Here is a 15,102-nt window from a genome sequence, read left to right on the forward strand (position 1 = left end):
TCACTAAAGGGGCCTGTCAAGGAATGGAGGGGCTGGGACTGCGGCACCAGGAAAAAAAAAAGAACGTTATCGCATATCCCGTGGCACCATGAAACTTTGTGAGAAAAAAAGGAAGACAAGTCTATAACGATTCTGTCCCAACTCTCAAGGCTAGAACTACCTGAACCCCCTCCATACCTAACAACAAAGACGACAAACTGGAGGAAAGCAGGGCGAACCACCCCTCATAGGGGGACTGACCAGTCATGAAGAAAATCGTTAAGCCCATGTCTCATCCCTTCCCCTACCGAGAATGGTAGGCAAACCAGACCACCAAAAGAGCAGAAAACACCGTATTCATGGAATTGCGCGGAGGCGAGAAAGCCAGGGTGTTCATGAGTAGGCTTCTCCGCCACATTTGAACGGAGAAGCGTATAGAGTTGCTGCGTGAGGACTGTACAGATTTCCCAACCCAAGACGCCCCCTTTCTTCCAAAACGAAACTTGTCCTTTTGAGACCAGAATGTGTGTGCTTGCTGCGTCGAGAGAATGCCAATGGAGTGTGGCTCACGTGATGTCAGGGACCACCATGGGGAGGAGGGGATGGAAGGACGAGAAAATGCGAAAAAATGAGTTATGGACTATTCGATTGCCTTGTGACCGGTAGCTTTGCGAATTACAACCGTACCAGAGGGATGACGTGAAAGAGTAGCAGAAGAGAGGTAGTCCGTTCGGCTTCTCTTCGCGGCGTTTACTGGTGACCCGCCTTGCGCAGGGTGGTGGCAAGCCACTCGAGACCCTCGTAGAGACCATCACCGGAGGTAGCGCAGGTGGACTGGATGTACTATTGGGGGGATCAGTATGGAAGTCGGTGTTCGTTATGCTCGAGGGAAAACATACCCAGGCGCGTTGTCTCAGGGAGTGAAGGCCAAGCTTGTCTGTGATCTCGGCGGCGTTCATGGCGTTCTGTAGGAGCAAATGTCAGTCGCATGCTTCAAATGTATGAAGCCACAAGGAGCGCCGAAGGAGGGGCGAGAGGGGTGGCGGGGTAACATACGGGCAAATCCTGCTTGTTGGCGAAGACCAGGAGAATGGCATCCCGCAGCTCGTCCTCGTTGAGCATGCGCTGAAGCTCCTCGCGGGCCTCGACGATACGGTCGCGATCGTTGCTGTCGACGACGAAGATGATACCCTGGGTGTTCTGGAAGTAATGTCTCCACAGAGGACGAATCTTGTCCTGACCACCGACATCCCACACGGTGAACTGGATGTTCTTGTACTCAACAGTCTCGACGTTGAAACCTGAAAAGGGCGGAAGATTAGCACGCCATTCGCCTCCTCGATGCATTGACCTATCGACAGCGGGGGCGCGAGACTCGATGATGACACGAGGCAGAATGGGGTGGTAAGGGGCGGTGCGTACCAATGGTAGGAATGGTCGTGACGATTTCACCGAGCTTGAGCTTGTAGAGAATCGTAGTCTTTCCGGCGGCGTCAAGACCAACCATCAGAATTCTCATCTCCTTCTTTCCCCAAAGCTTGTCGAAGATCTTGGAAAATGCGAGACCCATGGTTGCGGTTCGGGCTGTGACGAACGTCTAAGTGTCGGTTGCGTTGGGTAGGAAGAAGTAGTCTGTTGAGGAGCGACAGTGTAAGCAAGCGCGCAATTGATGAATTTAGATTAAATTGTAGTGACGTCGAGAGAAGATGCGGGCGGGATATAAAGCAACGTAGAGCACAGTCGGAAAGGACAGATCGTAACGGAGGCGGGCAGGATCGGGTCACTGACCAAAGTCTGCCTGGGCGCTGAGCGAAGGCAAGGTGATGCGATGATGAACTGGTCAAAGTTGAAGTTGAGAACCAGGCTGCCGCAATTCGCAAATGGAGGAGAGGAGATAGCGGGATAGAAGAAGTGGATGTGGACAGGCGACGTGGAGGGAGGGAGGGATAGGGATATTGGATTGGGTTGGGGGGCGTGTGGTGGGCTGCTCTGCCTTTCTACTGTATCCTGAGGTGTCGTGTCCAGACCGATGCAGGCACGCGCGCAAGAGCAACTTTGGCCGAGGGGGTGGGAAAGGGGACTGAGGGGGACGAAGACCCGACTGAAGATGACACAGAGGCTGGAAAGAAAGGGACGGAGTCGAAACAAAAACAGGTAATGACGAGAATACTAGTGACTTACTTCTTCACGACGTCCCTCTGCGACGGGAGACTGGAGACGAGTGGTGGTGGTTTTTTTTGGTCGTGGGTGTGATTGTCGGTGAAGGGGGGGAGACAGTCCAAGTGTCAAGAGGATTAGTTTAGGTGGGTGGAATAGAGGCGAGCAGAGGGGGTGGGCTTTGCTAAGATAATCTTCGGCTCGACGAGGTTGGTGGTGGTTTTCAGAAAGGCCATGTTTTTCAAACTCTGTGTCCCCACTTCTACTCGACCACCGCTACAAACGGACGCCACCCTGTGGCCCGCCGAGGTACCTTCCCTAGCAAGCTGCTGTCTGGCGATACCTGCCCTTGGGATTCCTAAAACTGCCCACGCTGTCATGTTCCATAAGGTAAGGTAAGGCACCTCAGGTTGCGTGCTGAGGGCCCCAAGTCAAGCTGGGCACGGACCATGCCTAGGCCACTCAAAGCTCCCTGTCACACCTGTATGCTCCCTTCTAGCGTTGTCAACCGCTAAAGGGCCCTTCTGAAGCACAAAGTACCCGCATCACGTGCAGGGGTTAGCTTTCATGTACCGTGAGAAACAAAGTCGGAAAAGCATCGGTCCATTACGTCTGGCCCCCCGAGCTAGACTTCTTTTGGCTCAGCCTCAAGTCCAACCAGACGTCGCCAAAGTGTCCAGACTCAAGGAACAGGGATCACCTTCAGGAACCGATCTGGAGAACAGCCTGGACACAAGCCAACGTCGCTCCTTTTTTCCTCCGGCCCTGACCTCTACCATTCGACTCCAGAACAGCTCGACTCTGCTGTGCCTGCCGACCAGCTGAGTCTGACGTCTTTTCCTATCGGCTACGATAGAGACCTCTTACACCACCCAGAGAAAAAAAAGATTGGAAGCTCCCACCATGTTCTTCCCTTCAGTCGCCAAGCTGCTCCTCGCAGCTGGCTTCGTCCACTCCGCCTTGGCCCACAACATCCAGCTGCCCGCCCACGGCCGCGAGTGCTTCCACGAGTCGCTGCACCGCGACGACAAGATGACCGTCACCTTCCAGGTCGGCGACCGCGAGTTTGGCAGCGCCGGCAACCTGGACATTGACTTCTGGGTACGAATCTAGCTTCAGCCTACCCCACCACCACCCCCTTTCGAATCGCGTACTTTGCACGCAATTGCATCATGCCAAAGGCAACAAGACTAACCGTTGACTCCCTACGCCTACAGATCACGAACCCCCAAGGCCAGTACGAGACCTTTGACAAAAGTGTCTCCAACGGCGACTTCTCCTTCGACGCGAAGCACGACGGCAAGTACACCTACTGCTTCGGCAACGAGCATTGGGGCGCCCACAGCAAGGAGGTCTCCTTCAACGTCCACGGCATTGTCTACGTTAGCGAGACCGACGTCCCCGCCGACCCCCTCGAAGTTGAAGGTAAGGAGCTTCCGAGCACAATGGCTTTCTATCAGTGGAATTTCTAGGCTTCTCTAACACTTCCTCATTGTAGTCCGTCACCTTTCCGAGCTCCTCGCCCAGGTCAAGGACGAGCAGTCCTACATTGTCCTTCGCGAGCGCACTCACCGTAATACCGCCGAGAGCACCAACAGCAGAGTCAAGTGGTGGAACCTGTTCGTCATTGGCCTCGTCGTTGGAGAGTCCGTTTTCCAGGTGTGGTGGCTTCGCAGATTCTTCGAGGTCAAGAGGGTGGTTTAAAATAAAAAGGCGTCGTCATTTTTCGTTTTCCGGATACCCGTGCTGGGGACGACAGGTCGAAGGCGCATAAAAAAGGGATGGGATCTTGGCAGGATGCTCTCCGAGGGCCGAGTGTGGACAACATCCCTGGAGATGAGATTGAGATGTATAGTGTATCATAGATCACATGAATGACACGAACGATTCTGAACATGAAGCAAAGCTTGGCTATCTTGGTACGGAGTGCGATACCGGCGAACCTTTGAGCGTCTTTGACCATAAGCCTCTTTTACAGAGTCTTTACTCTCAGCCCTGGAGCACCATTGGCATTGTCTAAGCATCTACATAACAACAATTGGCAGACAAGCTCGTTACTCTCCTGTGTGGATGTTGTAACACAAATAGCTCCTCTCAGGAGGTTTCCATCCCTGCCTACGGAGTCACAAGGCACAGCTGTGATGACCTCGTGTAGTCCTTGTGACTGACACGAAATCAAAGTCTGGATTTCCTCTATGACAGCGTACTTGGATGACCTCCTCTAAGAATGCGCTACTAGGCAGGCTGCTATGAACGAGCTCGAATTCACCACCGTGTCCAGAAGCTCACAGCCCGTTGCAATGACACCTATGAATAACACTAAGAACCGTTTGCTGCGCCGCCACAAGTCAGTCCGAAGCGACGAGATGGGATGGTGACTGACCGGCTACCTAGTAAAAGCTCCTAGAACTAAGTAGACTGTACCTTTTTTTCTTCTTCTTCTTTGGCATGAAGTTGATAATTGGCCTTTCCAGTTGTGAGAGGGACGCTCACATCCCAAGGCAAAAGCTTGCACCAAAGAACAAGTGGCCATTTTACTGAATCGAATTGTGTGGCAAGATTTTTGCTGGCCATCCTCTTTGGCCATCATGACTCCCTCTAACCTGACAGTCATTATGTACATCATACATCATGTATACGGCAACGCATTAATGCCTTTCCTACAATAGCCACGAGTCCATCTCGTAAGCCTCAAAAGTATGCGTTATAGAATCCAACAAAGCTAACCCCAAGACGCCGTACCATCTGTATGTCCCAAATGTAGCCCTTGAAATAAGAGTAAAACAGCACCAAGTGCAACGCAAACAGGTCATGCTTCATACACCTCCAAGGCCGCCTCCTCATGTTCATGCGTTCGGATCAGACTCAGGAACGCTCTCCTTTGTCTCTTCGGGTATCTTCTCCACGGGAATATCAACTCCCTTGACAGGATGAATGAGCATTGGAGGCAGACACATACGGCCCTCACCACCACGCATCTGGCCAACACTGGACCCATCCTTGCTCAGATCTTCCGTCTTCTCGAACTCCTCGCCACCATCATTGTTGACTTTGAGGCCGAGCCAGCGACGGTACAGATTGGGAGCAAAGCCCGAGTTGTAGAACCAGCTGAGACCACGGAGATTGTGCTCACGCTGACCAAACACTGCGGTACGAGCACCACCGCTAGCTCCGTTCTTGCCGCCGTTGAGGACCTGGGCCAGATACTCCGTGGGCCATTCTCTGTCGACATACATGGGATGAGGCGCAAATACTGCCTTGTAGCCGTGCTGGAAAGCGACGGTAACAGGCCACATTTCTGGGAAGGCAAAGTGCTTCTTGAAAGCAGTCTCGCGGTGCATCGTCATGAGCAAGCGGCGGGACATGCGCGAAGCCGTGATGATGTGGGCTCTTCTGGGCGGCATAGGCTCGTCCCGGTTGTTCTTGTTGTATCCGGTAATGTCCTCTGACAGCAACCAAGTGGTTCCCTCAGGGTCGAAGATGGGGTTAAAGGCAATGTAGTCGGCTTCTTCGCCAACACCCCAAGTGTACTTGTCCTTCTCGTACGTGGTGGGCGGCTTAGGGTCGTTCTCGATCTCGAACCAGTCATCCTCATTGGTAGGGCGCTCAGGTCCCCAGATGGTCTTCTCGCCTCGTGTAATCTTGGTGGGATCTTGGTTCTCCTTAGGCTTCGCGCCAGGAATGTTCTTCCAAACGTTATCAGCGCCATCTGTTCCCATCTCAGACTGAACACGAGCCATCTGTCTGAAGTCCTCCCAAGAACCGTGGACACTGGGAATATAGAACCGAGAGTTACGCTCCCACATTCCCTTTCGTGGTTGCTCCTTGCCCCAGTTCTCCATCTTGGAGAAGAGGTCGTAGTAGTGGCCAGTGTAGCGGATGTCCATTTCCCAGGACCAGTAGAAGTCGTACTCGGGGTGCTGGTAGCCGAAGTATTGCATAGCCATAGTGAGACCGCGGTAGACTCCGTGAACTGGCAAGTCAGGTCCACGAGTGTAGAGATCGAAGATGCCCTGGTACAGAGACAACATCTGCGTCTCTGTCCACAGCGTCACCAGGCCTCTGAACTCCTCGGGAATGCGCTCCTTGATACGGCGCTCGTAAACTTCGTGATCGGCCCAGACGGGGTGTGCTGCATCGTTCTTGATCTGAACGAGGAGATGGACGTCATAGCGTCCGCCTGAAGCCAATGCCAATTCGGAAATGACTGAGCGAACGTTCATAATGTCCTCCTCGCGCCAGTTGTACTCATCCCAAACACGAATCACTACAGCTGTACGGGACATCTTCTCCTTGGGCTTTTGCTCTTGTTCGGCTTTCGTATCTGAATCGGTGGCTTTGGTGCCGGGCTCCAAGTTGTCGAGAGGGTCGCGCGTCACCAAGGTGGCATTTTGGGCAGGTTCGTCGACGAAGAAACCACGCGCGGCGGGGGTCTTGGGGGGCATTGGTTTAAATCTCTCGTTGTTCGACTGGTAGCACCGGCGCTGAGCATCTGCCCAATCGACTTGGCGCCAGTCCACCTGAGGGGTCTTCTCCCACACAGCATCGGAACCTTCCTTCTCGCCGTGCTCGCCAATTCCGAGACCTCCAGCGGGGACGGAGTATCCAAAACCGTAGGGCGCGTAGCGTCCGAATCGTTCGTAGCAGATATCTTCAGGCAAGTTGAGTAGATCGTAAGAGCCTTCAACGTGCTGGGGGAATCCTTGAGGGCGGCCTTCGAGGTATCGAATGGGCGGGACGCGAACTTTGTTGTCCTTGTCGATAAAACATTCATTCATCTTCTCAGGCTTTGTCACGAAAATGGAGCCAGGGTGATCGATGAACTCCTTGCTCTTGGGCACAGCGCGTCTGACGGCGTCGTCCTTGCCATCCTCGCTCGTCGTGGTGACGGTGGTGTTGATGTCGAGCTGGTCCAAGGGAAGTTCGTCTGAGGAGCGTGGGTACGAGGGAATGTACTTGGAAGGGGCGACTATAGATCGAACACCTCCGTAGTACCTTTGAATGAAGCCAAAGGACTCCCATACCGGCGGAGGATCTGGCTTCTTCTCTACCTTGCCCTCGATGATCATCTTGTTCTCAACGTGACTTGCGCGTACCAGAGACATGATCATGACCACCATAAACGTAAGCAGTCCTAAGCACAGGTATCGGATGATTCGGTTTGGGAAACGGTAAAGGTGGGTACGCGGGCGGCGGGCTGTCGCGAGAGCCCGCTTCGGAAGCATCATGGCCGCGCTCGAGAGCGATCCTGAAGTCTGCCGTGAGCTCTTCGCACTCGGCGAGGAGGATGTCGAGTAGTCTTCCGATTCGTCGTCGGACGAGTAGTAGTCGTCGTCATCGTTCGAGAGGCGCTCCTTGGTGCGCAGAGGACTGAGTTGCTCGTATTTTGGTAATCTGCCCGTGCGGTTCTCGCGAGACCGCAATGGGTTTGAAAAAACACCCATTTTTGGTGCTGGATTGGAGTCTAAAGAGTCTGTCAGTTAGTTTCTGGGGCAGACAGAGACGACAATAGCGGTGCCAATCGGTGGTGATTGCTTACCACGAGAAACCCGTGAACACCTCCAAGTGCTATGGTAGAGGCCCGGGGGACGGGCGTGGCGGTTGTCCTGTCACTCGCCTGGGTGTAAACGATTGGCGTAATACTACAGAAAGACCTGTGTGAGGTTTCCGGTAAATGTAGTCGTAGAGTATAGTGTAGAGCAAAAGCGAAGTCGGTAGTAGTGGGTGAAGGTGGGAAATGAATGCTTTGGACAGAATAAAGTAGAGGTCGCAAGCCAAAAAGATGGAGATGAGGTTCGGGGGCACGGTGCTAGGGCATCATATGGAAATGAAGCGCAGCAGGGGAACGAAAGACGGAGGTTAGTTTGGGCCAGCAGAGTCCACCTCGAGTAATATGGATCTATCAATGTTGGATATGAGCGACCCAGCGACGGCGGGACAACATGAGAAAAAAAAGGCAGGAGCAAAACAGCGAGAGACAGCCTGGGAAAGGTACGTATTTCGGAGTTGCTAAGGTCGACGTCCAGTGTGGTTCGGCAGTCCAAGTGCCTACACTACGTATTCTGGGTGGGATGCACACTGTGACTTGTGAAGTGGTGTGTGTCGTCCTTGCTTTGAGCTTTCCATTTGAAGTGACGGGGGGGAGTTCATTGTCTTTGTTGGACCGGGAAGGAGGGTGAGGGTGTGGAGCTGGTTCTTTCCTGGGCCCCCCTATCCGCGTCCCACGCCATCGCCACTAGAAAGATTGGATCTGATTGGGGAATTGGTGGGGGTCCCAGACGATGACTGGCCAACTACATGTTGCTCTGAGCAACGAGGGCGTGCAGGCGGTGTCTTTTGGCAAAATTACGGACACTCCACTCCCCTCCAGCTTGCAGCCTTGCCCCCTTCCCCCGTCCTGTCGGTGCCAGACTTTTTTTTTTTCTTCTTTTGCCTATTGGATGTTGACCAAGAAAGGTTCAAGGGCCGCAGCGCCGCACCGGGACCTTGGCCCAAAGCAGCGACGAACAAGATGCAAGATGAACGCCTGTCCTCTCCTGCTTTTTCTTCCTAGGTCCGCCGCCTACGACTGGATTCTAGGTGCGCGCCAATGCGGGTCTCCCAGAACTTGCAGGAGCACAGCAAGGGTTGTCGCCTTGGTCTCGACTTCCTCGCTAAAAGCTTGACTGGGGTCTCCCTGACAACCATTTTAACCAACTCCGGGACTGGTTGCCCGCTACGGTTCGGCTCCTTGATTGAAGGCGCGTTCCACTTCCCGTCCTCCTGCAATCCAGCAAATCCAAGACGCTCGAAGTTCAAAATGAAGGATCCTGACACTGTCTGGACACTCCTCTTTCGAGTCTTGACCGTCTTTGGTCTCTTGGTCCACCGCATCACGATGAAAGAAGACAACTAACAACGATGCTGCTTACTTTACTGGGTTGCCAACTTGCGACTGACTAGGTGGCCTGGTAGGGATCACTCGCCGGCCCCCAATCGCAATTCGCACTTCGCTTCAAACCACAGGAGGGATTGTCTGCAATTTGCAACTGCAGCCGATGAATGAATCAATCACAGCCCGCGCCACACATGGAGTCGTTTCCTGTCTTGTCGCAACTCTCATCTGACCTGCACAATGAGACTGGATGAAGCTGCAACAAGTTCGGACGCGCTGCTCTGTTTCGTCTTAACCTCTCCTGAGCCCTGAGTCCTGCTCCAACGCTCTTGGCTGTGCCATGAGACATGGTCTCTCCATTATTCCATGAGGGACCCTACAACTACCGGTCCGACTCGAGGGAGGCATTTCTTCAGCCAGCTTCAATCTCGAGTCTGAATCCTGATCCATCCATGCACCCCGCAGTGTCTCCTCTCGAGTCTCCAAAAAATCGACGTCATGCTGCCAAGCTGTTTGATGAGGAAGGATGGATTCGAATTTCGAGCAAGACCACCAGCGAAGAACGCCTATCCCTACAGACCGCGACTCATCATCTCATTTCAAACATTACCCAAAGAAAGCACCGACGCAGTGTGCCAGTGCGACAAAGGAGATTATCGCAATGAGATACCATACCGGTCCGCCAATCCGTCAATCGAGTCTCGTCGGCCTCGCAGATTCCAGCAGAACAAATTTAGAACACGCCGAGATTTAGCAGGCGAATATCGATTTGCATACCCAGTTTTCATCTTGTCATGCATGTGGCTGAGGGCGGAAGTCGTTACGGCGCATCCCCGTACTGTGATTGCGTTGTAGCACTAACAACGTGCAGTGGTACGCTCGCTGTGTACAGAGAAAAAGTCGCCCTCTCAATGCAACCCCCCTATCCATACCTTATGTTCATCCCTGATCAACGCTATCCCCTGAACTCGTGGCTGCGAGGTGGTAGGTATGCATTCACCCACTTAGTCCAACCCAACTCCCAAGCTCCGCATAACGGCGTATCTAATCGCGTCCAAAAGGCGCCGCATCGCTTAGATTGGCGCTTTCCGATGGCAAGACCTTGACGCGTCCCGTCTCACCCAACACGGCCCGCAACCGACAAGAATAGTCTCTCGGTCTCAGCGAAACTTCACGACAGTGGCAAGCCACATTCCTAATAGATTCATGCCGGTTCATGTACTGTGCCATTTTCTCAATTCCAATCAATTCCTCGGCCGCTCAATGCTCCAGGCGAGAAGAGGAGACAGCAGTTCGATGCTTTTGAACATGTGCAAACTCTATAGTCATAGTCACACGGCCTCCTTCCCCGGTGGTGGGATCGTGTCTCCAGAGACGTGGTCACCCTGACTGCAAAATGCAACTCTGTTCTGAGGTTCTTCAGCGAGACTCTGGCACTGTTGTTATTGCCCAAATGTGTGCAATTCGCAAGAGTCTGTTTAGGCACTTGCTGCTGGAATTCAAAACTCGTTATGCTTGAAGACCTGTCAATAGTCTAAGAGGCAGTGCACCACCCACCATCACCTGAAAATACGAGCTGAGGATCACCCAACATCAGATGTCGAGCAAAGCAACACATCGTCCTTTGAGGATCTTTACGAGAGTCGTCACTCTGCAGCCAGCCAATGAAGACATATTCGGAAGGAAATCGGCTGACCCGCCGCCGTCGAGTTGTACAAGTGCGCCCCTCACGGTGGAGACAAGCATCCGTTGGCCCCAAAGTGCCCCGGCGGCTCCTGGCAAACTCAAGCACATCCTCCTGACCTCTCACCGTCCCGGGGGGCCCAGAAAGCCCTCCGTCACCGGCGGTCTGGGTAACCTTGTCCCGAACTGGCGGTGGAACCTTACAACCTCAACTCAACACCAAGGCCTAGGACAGCTACCGTTGAATGCCCATGAGCTTCTACGACTACCCCGTTGATTTCGAGCACTTGATTTCTCAATCAAACAGTCGATAAGTGCTCCGCTCCAACGTCCGGAGTGACCAACTCACGGCAGGGGCCCAGCGTTGACTGAGGGCTGCATTACTCTACAACGGCTTCTTGCTTGCCTCAGAAAGTCGGTGGACAGGAGGCCTGATGCATACAGGGCCACGGTACACGGTACTGGCTTTGCCCTAGCTTGGTCGCCGAGGCGAGAACTTTGCCTATCTCTACCTCGCACGAGCCTAGTGTAAAGAGTTGCAGGCCAAAGGCTATATGCGGCTTGTGGTTCAGACTTCCCTTCACCTAAATCTGGCCACTCAGATTTGACGCTTTTGTCAAACACCGTCACTTGATCAACAGTCACCTCGACGCCCAGCTCCTGCGACCCCGCATAAGGTAGTCTGACTTGCGACAAGACCCCCCGGTGGCTAGTTGAACCTCGTGGTCACTCGTTCGTGTGTCAGATCTGGTTGACCACATACCCTTACTTTGCGTTCACTTTCCCTCGCCAATCTTTTCCCTCTCTTTTTCTTTCTTGCACCAACTACTTATATCGTGCTTCATCTCTTCCACATTGTTGTAAATCCGCCGCTCGAAGTCCCCTCATCCCATCCTCCTCGAGCCTGGCGGCTGTGCATATTAGTGCCCATGCGTCTCAACCTCTCGTAAGAACAAGAAAAGTCAGCCATGTCCGTCGCTATCACCACCTCGTCGGCCTCAACTCTCCTTCATGAAGAGCCAATTGCCTCCCCCAATGCCTGCGGCGTGGGCCTGGACCTCGATCAGGCCTCCGTGAGCTGTGTCCTCAAGCAGGAAGCCATCTCTGTCACGCTCAATGGCCCCGCCATCTTCACCTTGTCCATGACTCTGGCCCTCATCATCCACTTCCTCGAACCCAGGATCGCCGAGACACTTCTCGTCATCGTCCCCATTCTGCTGCTCGTGCGGAACGACTACCACAACTTCCTGGGCCTCGGACCGGGTGGGACGCCTGCTACGTTCCAAGGCTATGTTCGGATAGCCTGGCTGCGGCTCTGGGCCCTCCGAGACCCCTTTACGGCGCCCGAGGCGAGACCAAACATCCTCCCAAAGCGAGGCATCCTCCGCCAGGATGGAGACCTCGCCCGACTACCATACCGCCCTGGTCCCCGACCGCAGGTCGCCGGCATCGCGCCGCAGAGGCAGTTGGATCAGCACGGCACGGTGCCGCACTACCACGCCCTCCGCAAGACGTTGCAGAAGCTCGCGGCCTCGAACCCGGCACGATTCGGTACCGCGAGGTCCTGCCTTGAGAAGCACGGCCTGGCCCTGTTTGCGCGGCACCCCGTCAACGTTACGTGCAACGGCGAGGTCTGCCACGTCCACGACTCGGATCACAGCTTGCACATGAACCTCCATCCCGAGGACATTCGAGAGGTGCTGGCCAAGGGCTGGGGCCAGCGGCATCCGTTGGCGTGGAAGGGGACGTTGGTGAGGATGCCCGTGCCGGAAGAGTTCGTCATGGTATATGCTCCGCGAGGTACGTTTCTTCACACACACAAATGATCTTAGATTTTTTTTGGGGAAAACGCTGCCTTGCTCTTCGTGGCGGCGGCGGGTGACGGCTAGATGTCACACAGTTCACTCCTTTTTCTGGTTCCGGCAGAGAGCCATCAACGAAGGCGAACAAAGATATATACATCATCGCGGGAAAGGGGGTGGCGGGGTGCAGGAAATCAGGTCTGGCCCATATCGTTTTTCACCAACGCTGACTGTGCCTTACAGATGACCACGAGCTGAGGATTGTGTGCAAGATCATTGAGGCGGCTATATGGTACGTCGTTTCCGAGCGAACAGACATCCAAGCCGAGAGGGCTGCTTGAGACTTTTCTCTACTCAGAGAGAAGACTCGGGCAATCTTACGCTATTCGCGTTGAAAGTGCTTATCAAGACACACATACACGCACACACAAACAATTTTCAGCAGTTCAAAACCAGGGGTTGTTGTGTTGATTTCCGTTTGATGATTGGCACGAAATTGAAATTTGGCCTGGAGTTGGAGGAGTCTTGATAGATCAGAAATAAGTAGATGAATCGAAAAAAAAAGAATTTTGAGTCATTGATGGTATTACCTTCTTAATGGGTGATATAGGTATCTCTTAAATGGTGAGTCAAGTCTCAGAAAGGGGAATTGTAGGTATCAGAGTGCCATCAAGACATGAATGCTGAATATGCCCTCAATCTGTATCCTTTACCCCTTACTTTCTTGTCGGCCGCAATACTGGCAAGTCCAATGTTTCTCTCTTGCCTCATCGATGTACAGGCCGTCTCAGTCGATGTTCGTCTCTCTATTGCATTACGACCATTTCAAAAAAGAGAGGCACATGCGGTTACGACATGCTGATCGGACGTTCAAAGCTGCCCAAAATTGATGTGGTATTTTGCCTCTGAAAGCTCTTCTTTGCGCACCATGCATCCTTGCGGTCTGCAGTAATACAATCCTATATATACAAGTCTCCCAAGACCGAAACCAGCATCCCCAAAAAGACGGAGACCACAGAGTACCTAGTCGCTATCACTGACCTGTCCCCTGGACATCTTAAACTTCTCCCTCGGCTTCGCTATACTCGCCTCCACGATCCGCCCGTCAAACGCCCGCCCGTGCATGAGCTGGATACACGCCTGCGCGGCCTGCGTATCCGAGAACTTGACCGCCACCACGCCGTCCGGCTCCTCGTCGTAGAGCACCACGTTGGTGACCTTCCCCAGCTTCCCGCACTCGTCGCGAATGTCCTCCTTGATCTCCACCAGTGCCGCCGGGTCCTCCTCCAGCTCCGCCAGCGTGAACATGTGCCGCAGGATCACCGTCCGGTTCCGCTTCGAGGTGCTCTCCACCGGCGCCGCTGCCACGTCGTCGTCGCTCCAGTCCGCCAGCTTCGCGGCCATCTTTTGCGTCTTGCGGATAATCTTTTGCTTGTCCCCGTTGTTCGTGCTCCGCTGTGGCCGGGCGGCGGCAGCGTCTCCCCCTTTCCTATCCCCCCCTTCCGCGCCATTCGTGTCCTCATCGTACTTTGTCTTCTTGTAGCTCGAGTCGGCAGCCTGGACCTTCATCCTGGGTGTTGCCCCTGCCGGACCCGGCTCGAAGCGGAACTCTGTGTCATCCAGAAGCATGATAGCCATCTCGACGCTCTGTGGCTTGAAGAAGACGACGAGCGCGTCGCCCTTGAAGTTGCCGGCCTCGTCCGTATACATCTTGATGCGCGGCCGGCCGCTGTCAATCTCCTCGGCAATCACGCCGGCTTTTCGGGAGAAGAGGTCGTGGACCTCGTCCGCCGTCGCATCGGCGGGCAGACCCGTGACGTAGACTGCTGTGTTCTGGCGCGGCGGCGGCGGTGCGCGCGCCGGTTTAGCCTTCTTTGCTGGACGCGCCCTGCCGTTGCCGTTGTCGTCACCACCATTGCCGTCACCGCCGCTCTGTTGTCTGTCCGCACCACCGCTTCTGCCACCACCGCCGCCCGCATCTCCTGATGTGGGCGAATCCTTCCGTTTCCTTGGGTTGTTGCTGCCTCCATTGCTGTAACTCGGGCCGGCGCCGGCTCTCGAGAGGTCTGCCAGTTGCGCCGCGGTCTCGTCTTCGTCATCGAGAGGCTCTATGGGTTCGTCCGCGGCCTCAGCCCATGTGGATGTCGCCGGGTCAAACTCGAGCTCAGTGCCGTCGTCGAGGACAGCCAGGTATTTGTTGTCGAGCTTGGAGAAGGAGATGCGCTCGTCGCTGCCAAAGTCCTCGACGAAGGTCGGCAGGGGGTCCTTCAAATGATCCGCCATCGTGATAAAGAGAACTGAGGGCTTCAGGACAATAGTCCCGCCAGGTTGTAACTTTTTGAGGTTATGTGAAGATCTGGGATAATGCTCAAAGTGGTTGAAATTGGTATTCAGCTTTTGGCTTGAATCTCAGCACGAATTCCGATCGCATTCTCCAGTGACGTTAGTGGGCCAACGGTGCAGGGACTGGGGTCAATGTGGGGTCCTGTCGCCCCCCAGCCTTCGGTACGTACCCAACACTACGAATCTCCAGTTTCCATGTTCTCCAATATGTTGGGAGTAGAAGTGATCAGGGTGAACTACCTGCCTAATAAGAATATCTTATGC

The 15,102-nt window shown here is 54.1% G+C and overlaps 5 protein-coding genes across 5 annotated transcripts; 2 read left to right on the forward strand and 3 right to left on the reverse strand.

Annotated features, from left to right (window-relative positions):
* Positions 1-729: 729 nt before the first annotated feature.
* BDZ83DRAFT_715457 (ADP-ribosylation factor GTPase of the ras superfamily) lies at positions 730-1,549 on the reverse strand (the record flags this gene model as incomplete). Its single annotated transcript, XM_060511749.1, has 4 exons — positions 730-822; positions 879-944; positions 1,036-1,280; positions 1,402-1,549. 4 exons carry the CDS (start codon positions 1,547-1,549, stop codon positions 730-732), a joined length of 552 nt encoding a protein of 183 aa, XP_060370849.1.
* Positions 1,550-2,578: 1,029 nt separating this feature from the next.
* Positions 2,579-4,040, forward strand: BDZ83DRAFT_600678 (emp24/gp25L/p24 family/GOLD). The gene is made up of 3 exons (XM_060507047.1): positions 2,579-3,237; positions 3,354-3,561; positions 3,635-4,040. Exons 1-3 carry the CDS (start codon positions 3,040-3,042, stop codon positions 3,838-3,840), a joined length of 612 nt encoding a protein of 203 aa, XP_060370850.1. The 5' UTR covers positions 2,579-3,039; the 3' UTR covers positions 3,841-4,040.
* Positions 4,041-4,872: 832 nt separating this feature from the next.
* On the reverse strand, positions 4,873-7,846 carry BDZ83DRAFT_335810 (uncharacterized protein). The gene is made up of 2 exons (XM_060502444.1): positions 7,676-7,846; positions 4,873-7,600 (listed from the first exon to the last, which is right to left on the reverse strand). The coding sequence occupies exon 2, from the start codon at positions 7,578-7,580 to the stop codon at positions 4,983-4,985; it is 2,598 nt and encodes an 865-aa protein (XP_060370851.1). The 5' UTR covers positions 7,581-7,600; positions 7,676-7,846; the 3' UTR covers positions 4,873-4,982.
* A 3,815-nt stretch (positions 7,847-11,661) lies between these two features.
* Positions 11,662-12,836, forward strand: BDZ83DRAFT_646691 (uncharacterized protein; the record flags this gene model as incomplete). The annotated part of the gene is made up of 2 exons (XM_060509996.1): positions 11,662-12,493; positions 12,739-12,836. The coding sequence occupies 2 exons, from the start codon at positions 11,662-11,664 to the stop codon at positions 12,834-12,836; spliced, it is 930 nt and encodes a 309-aa protein (XP_060370852.1).
* A 373-nt stretch (positions 12,837-13,209) lies between these two features.
* Positions 13,210-15,069, reverse strand: BDZ83DRAFT_600687 (splicing factor u2af-associated protein 2). The gene has a single exon (XM_060507048.1). The coding sequence runs from the start codon at positions 14,776-14,778 to the stop codon at positions 13,519-13,521; it is 1,260 nt and encodes a 419-aa protein (XP_060370853.1). The 5' UTR covers positions 14,779-15,069; the 3' UTR covers positions 13,210-13,518.
* Positions 15,070-15,102: the final 33 nt, after the last annotated feature.

This window comes from Colletotrichum acutatum (genome assembly GCF_030867785.1).
Source record: "Colletotrichum acutatum strain CBS 112980 chromosome Unknown BDZ83scaffold_5, whole genome shotgun sequence".
NCBI classification, from domain to species: domain Eukaryota; kingdom Fungi; phylum Ascomycota; class Sordariomycetes; order Glomerellales; family Glomerellaceae; genus Colletotrichum; species Colletotrichum acutatum.

Coding starts and splice junctions, on each gene's coding strand:
- BDZ83DRAFT_335810 (XM_060502444.1), bottom strand. CDS start 7,580: ATGGGTGTTTTTTCAAACCCATTGCGGTCTCGCGAGAACCGCACGGGC.
- BDZ83DRAFT_600687 (XM_060507048.1), bottom strand. CDS start 14,778: ATGGCGGATCATTTGAAGGACCCCCTGCCGACCTTCGTCGAGGACTTT.
- BDZ83DRAFT_600678 (XM_060507047.1), top strand. CDS start 3,040: ATGTTCTTCCCTTCAGTCGCCAAGCTGCTCCTCGCAGCTGGCTTCGTC. Junction 3,238..3,353: donor ACCTGGACATTGACTTCTGG/GTACGAATCTAG, acceptor CTACGCCTACAG/ATCACGAACCCCCAAGGCCA. Junction 3,562..3,634: donor CGACCCCCTCGAAGTTGAAG/GTAAGGAGCTTC, acceptor TCCTCATTGTAG/TCCGTCACCTTTCCGAGCTC.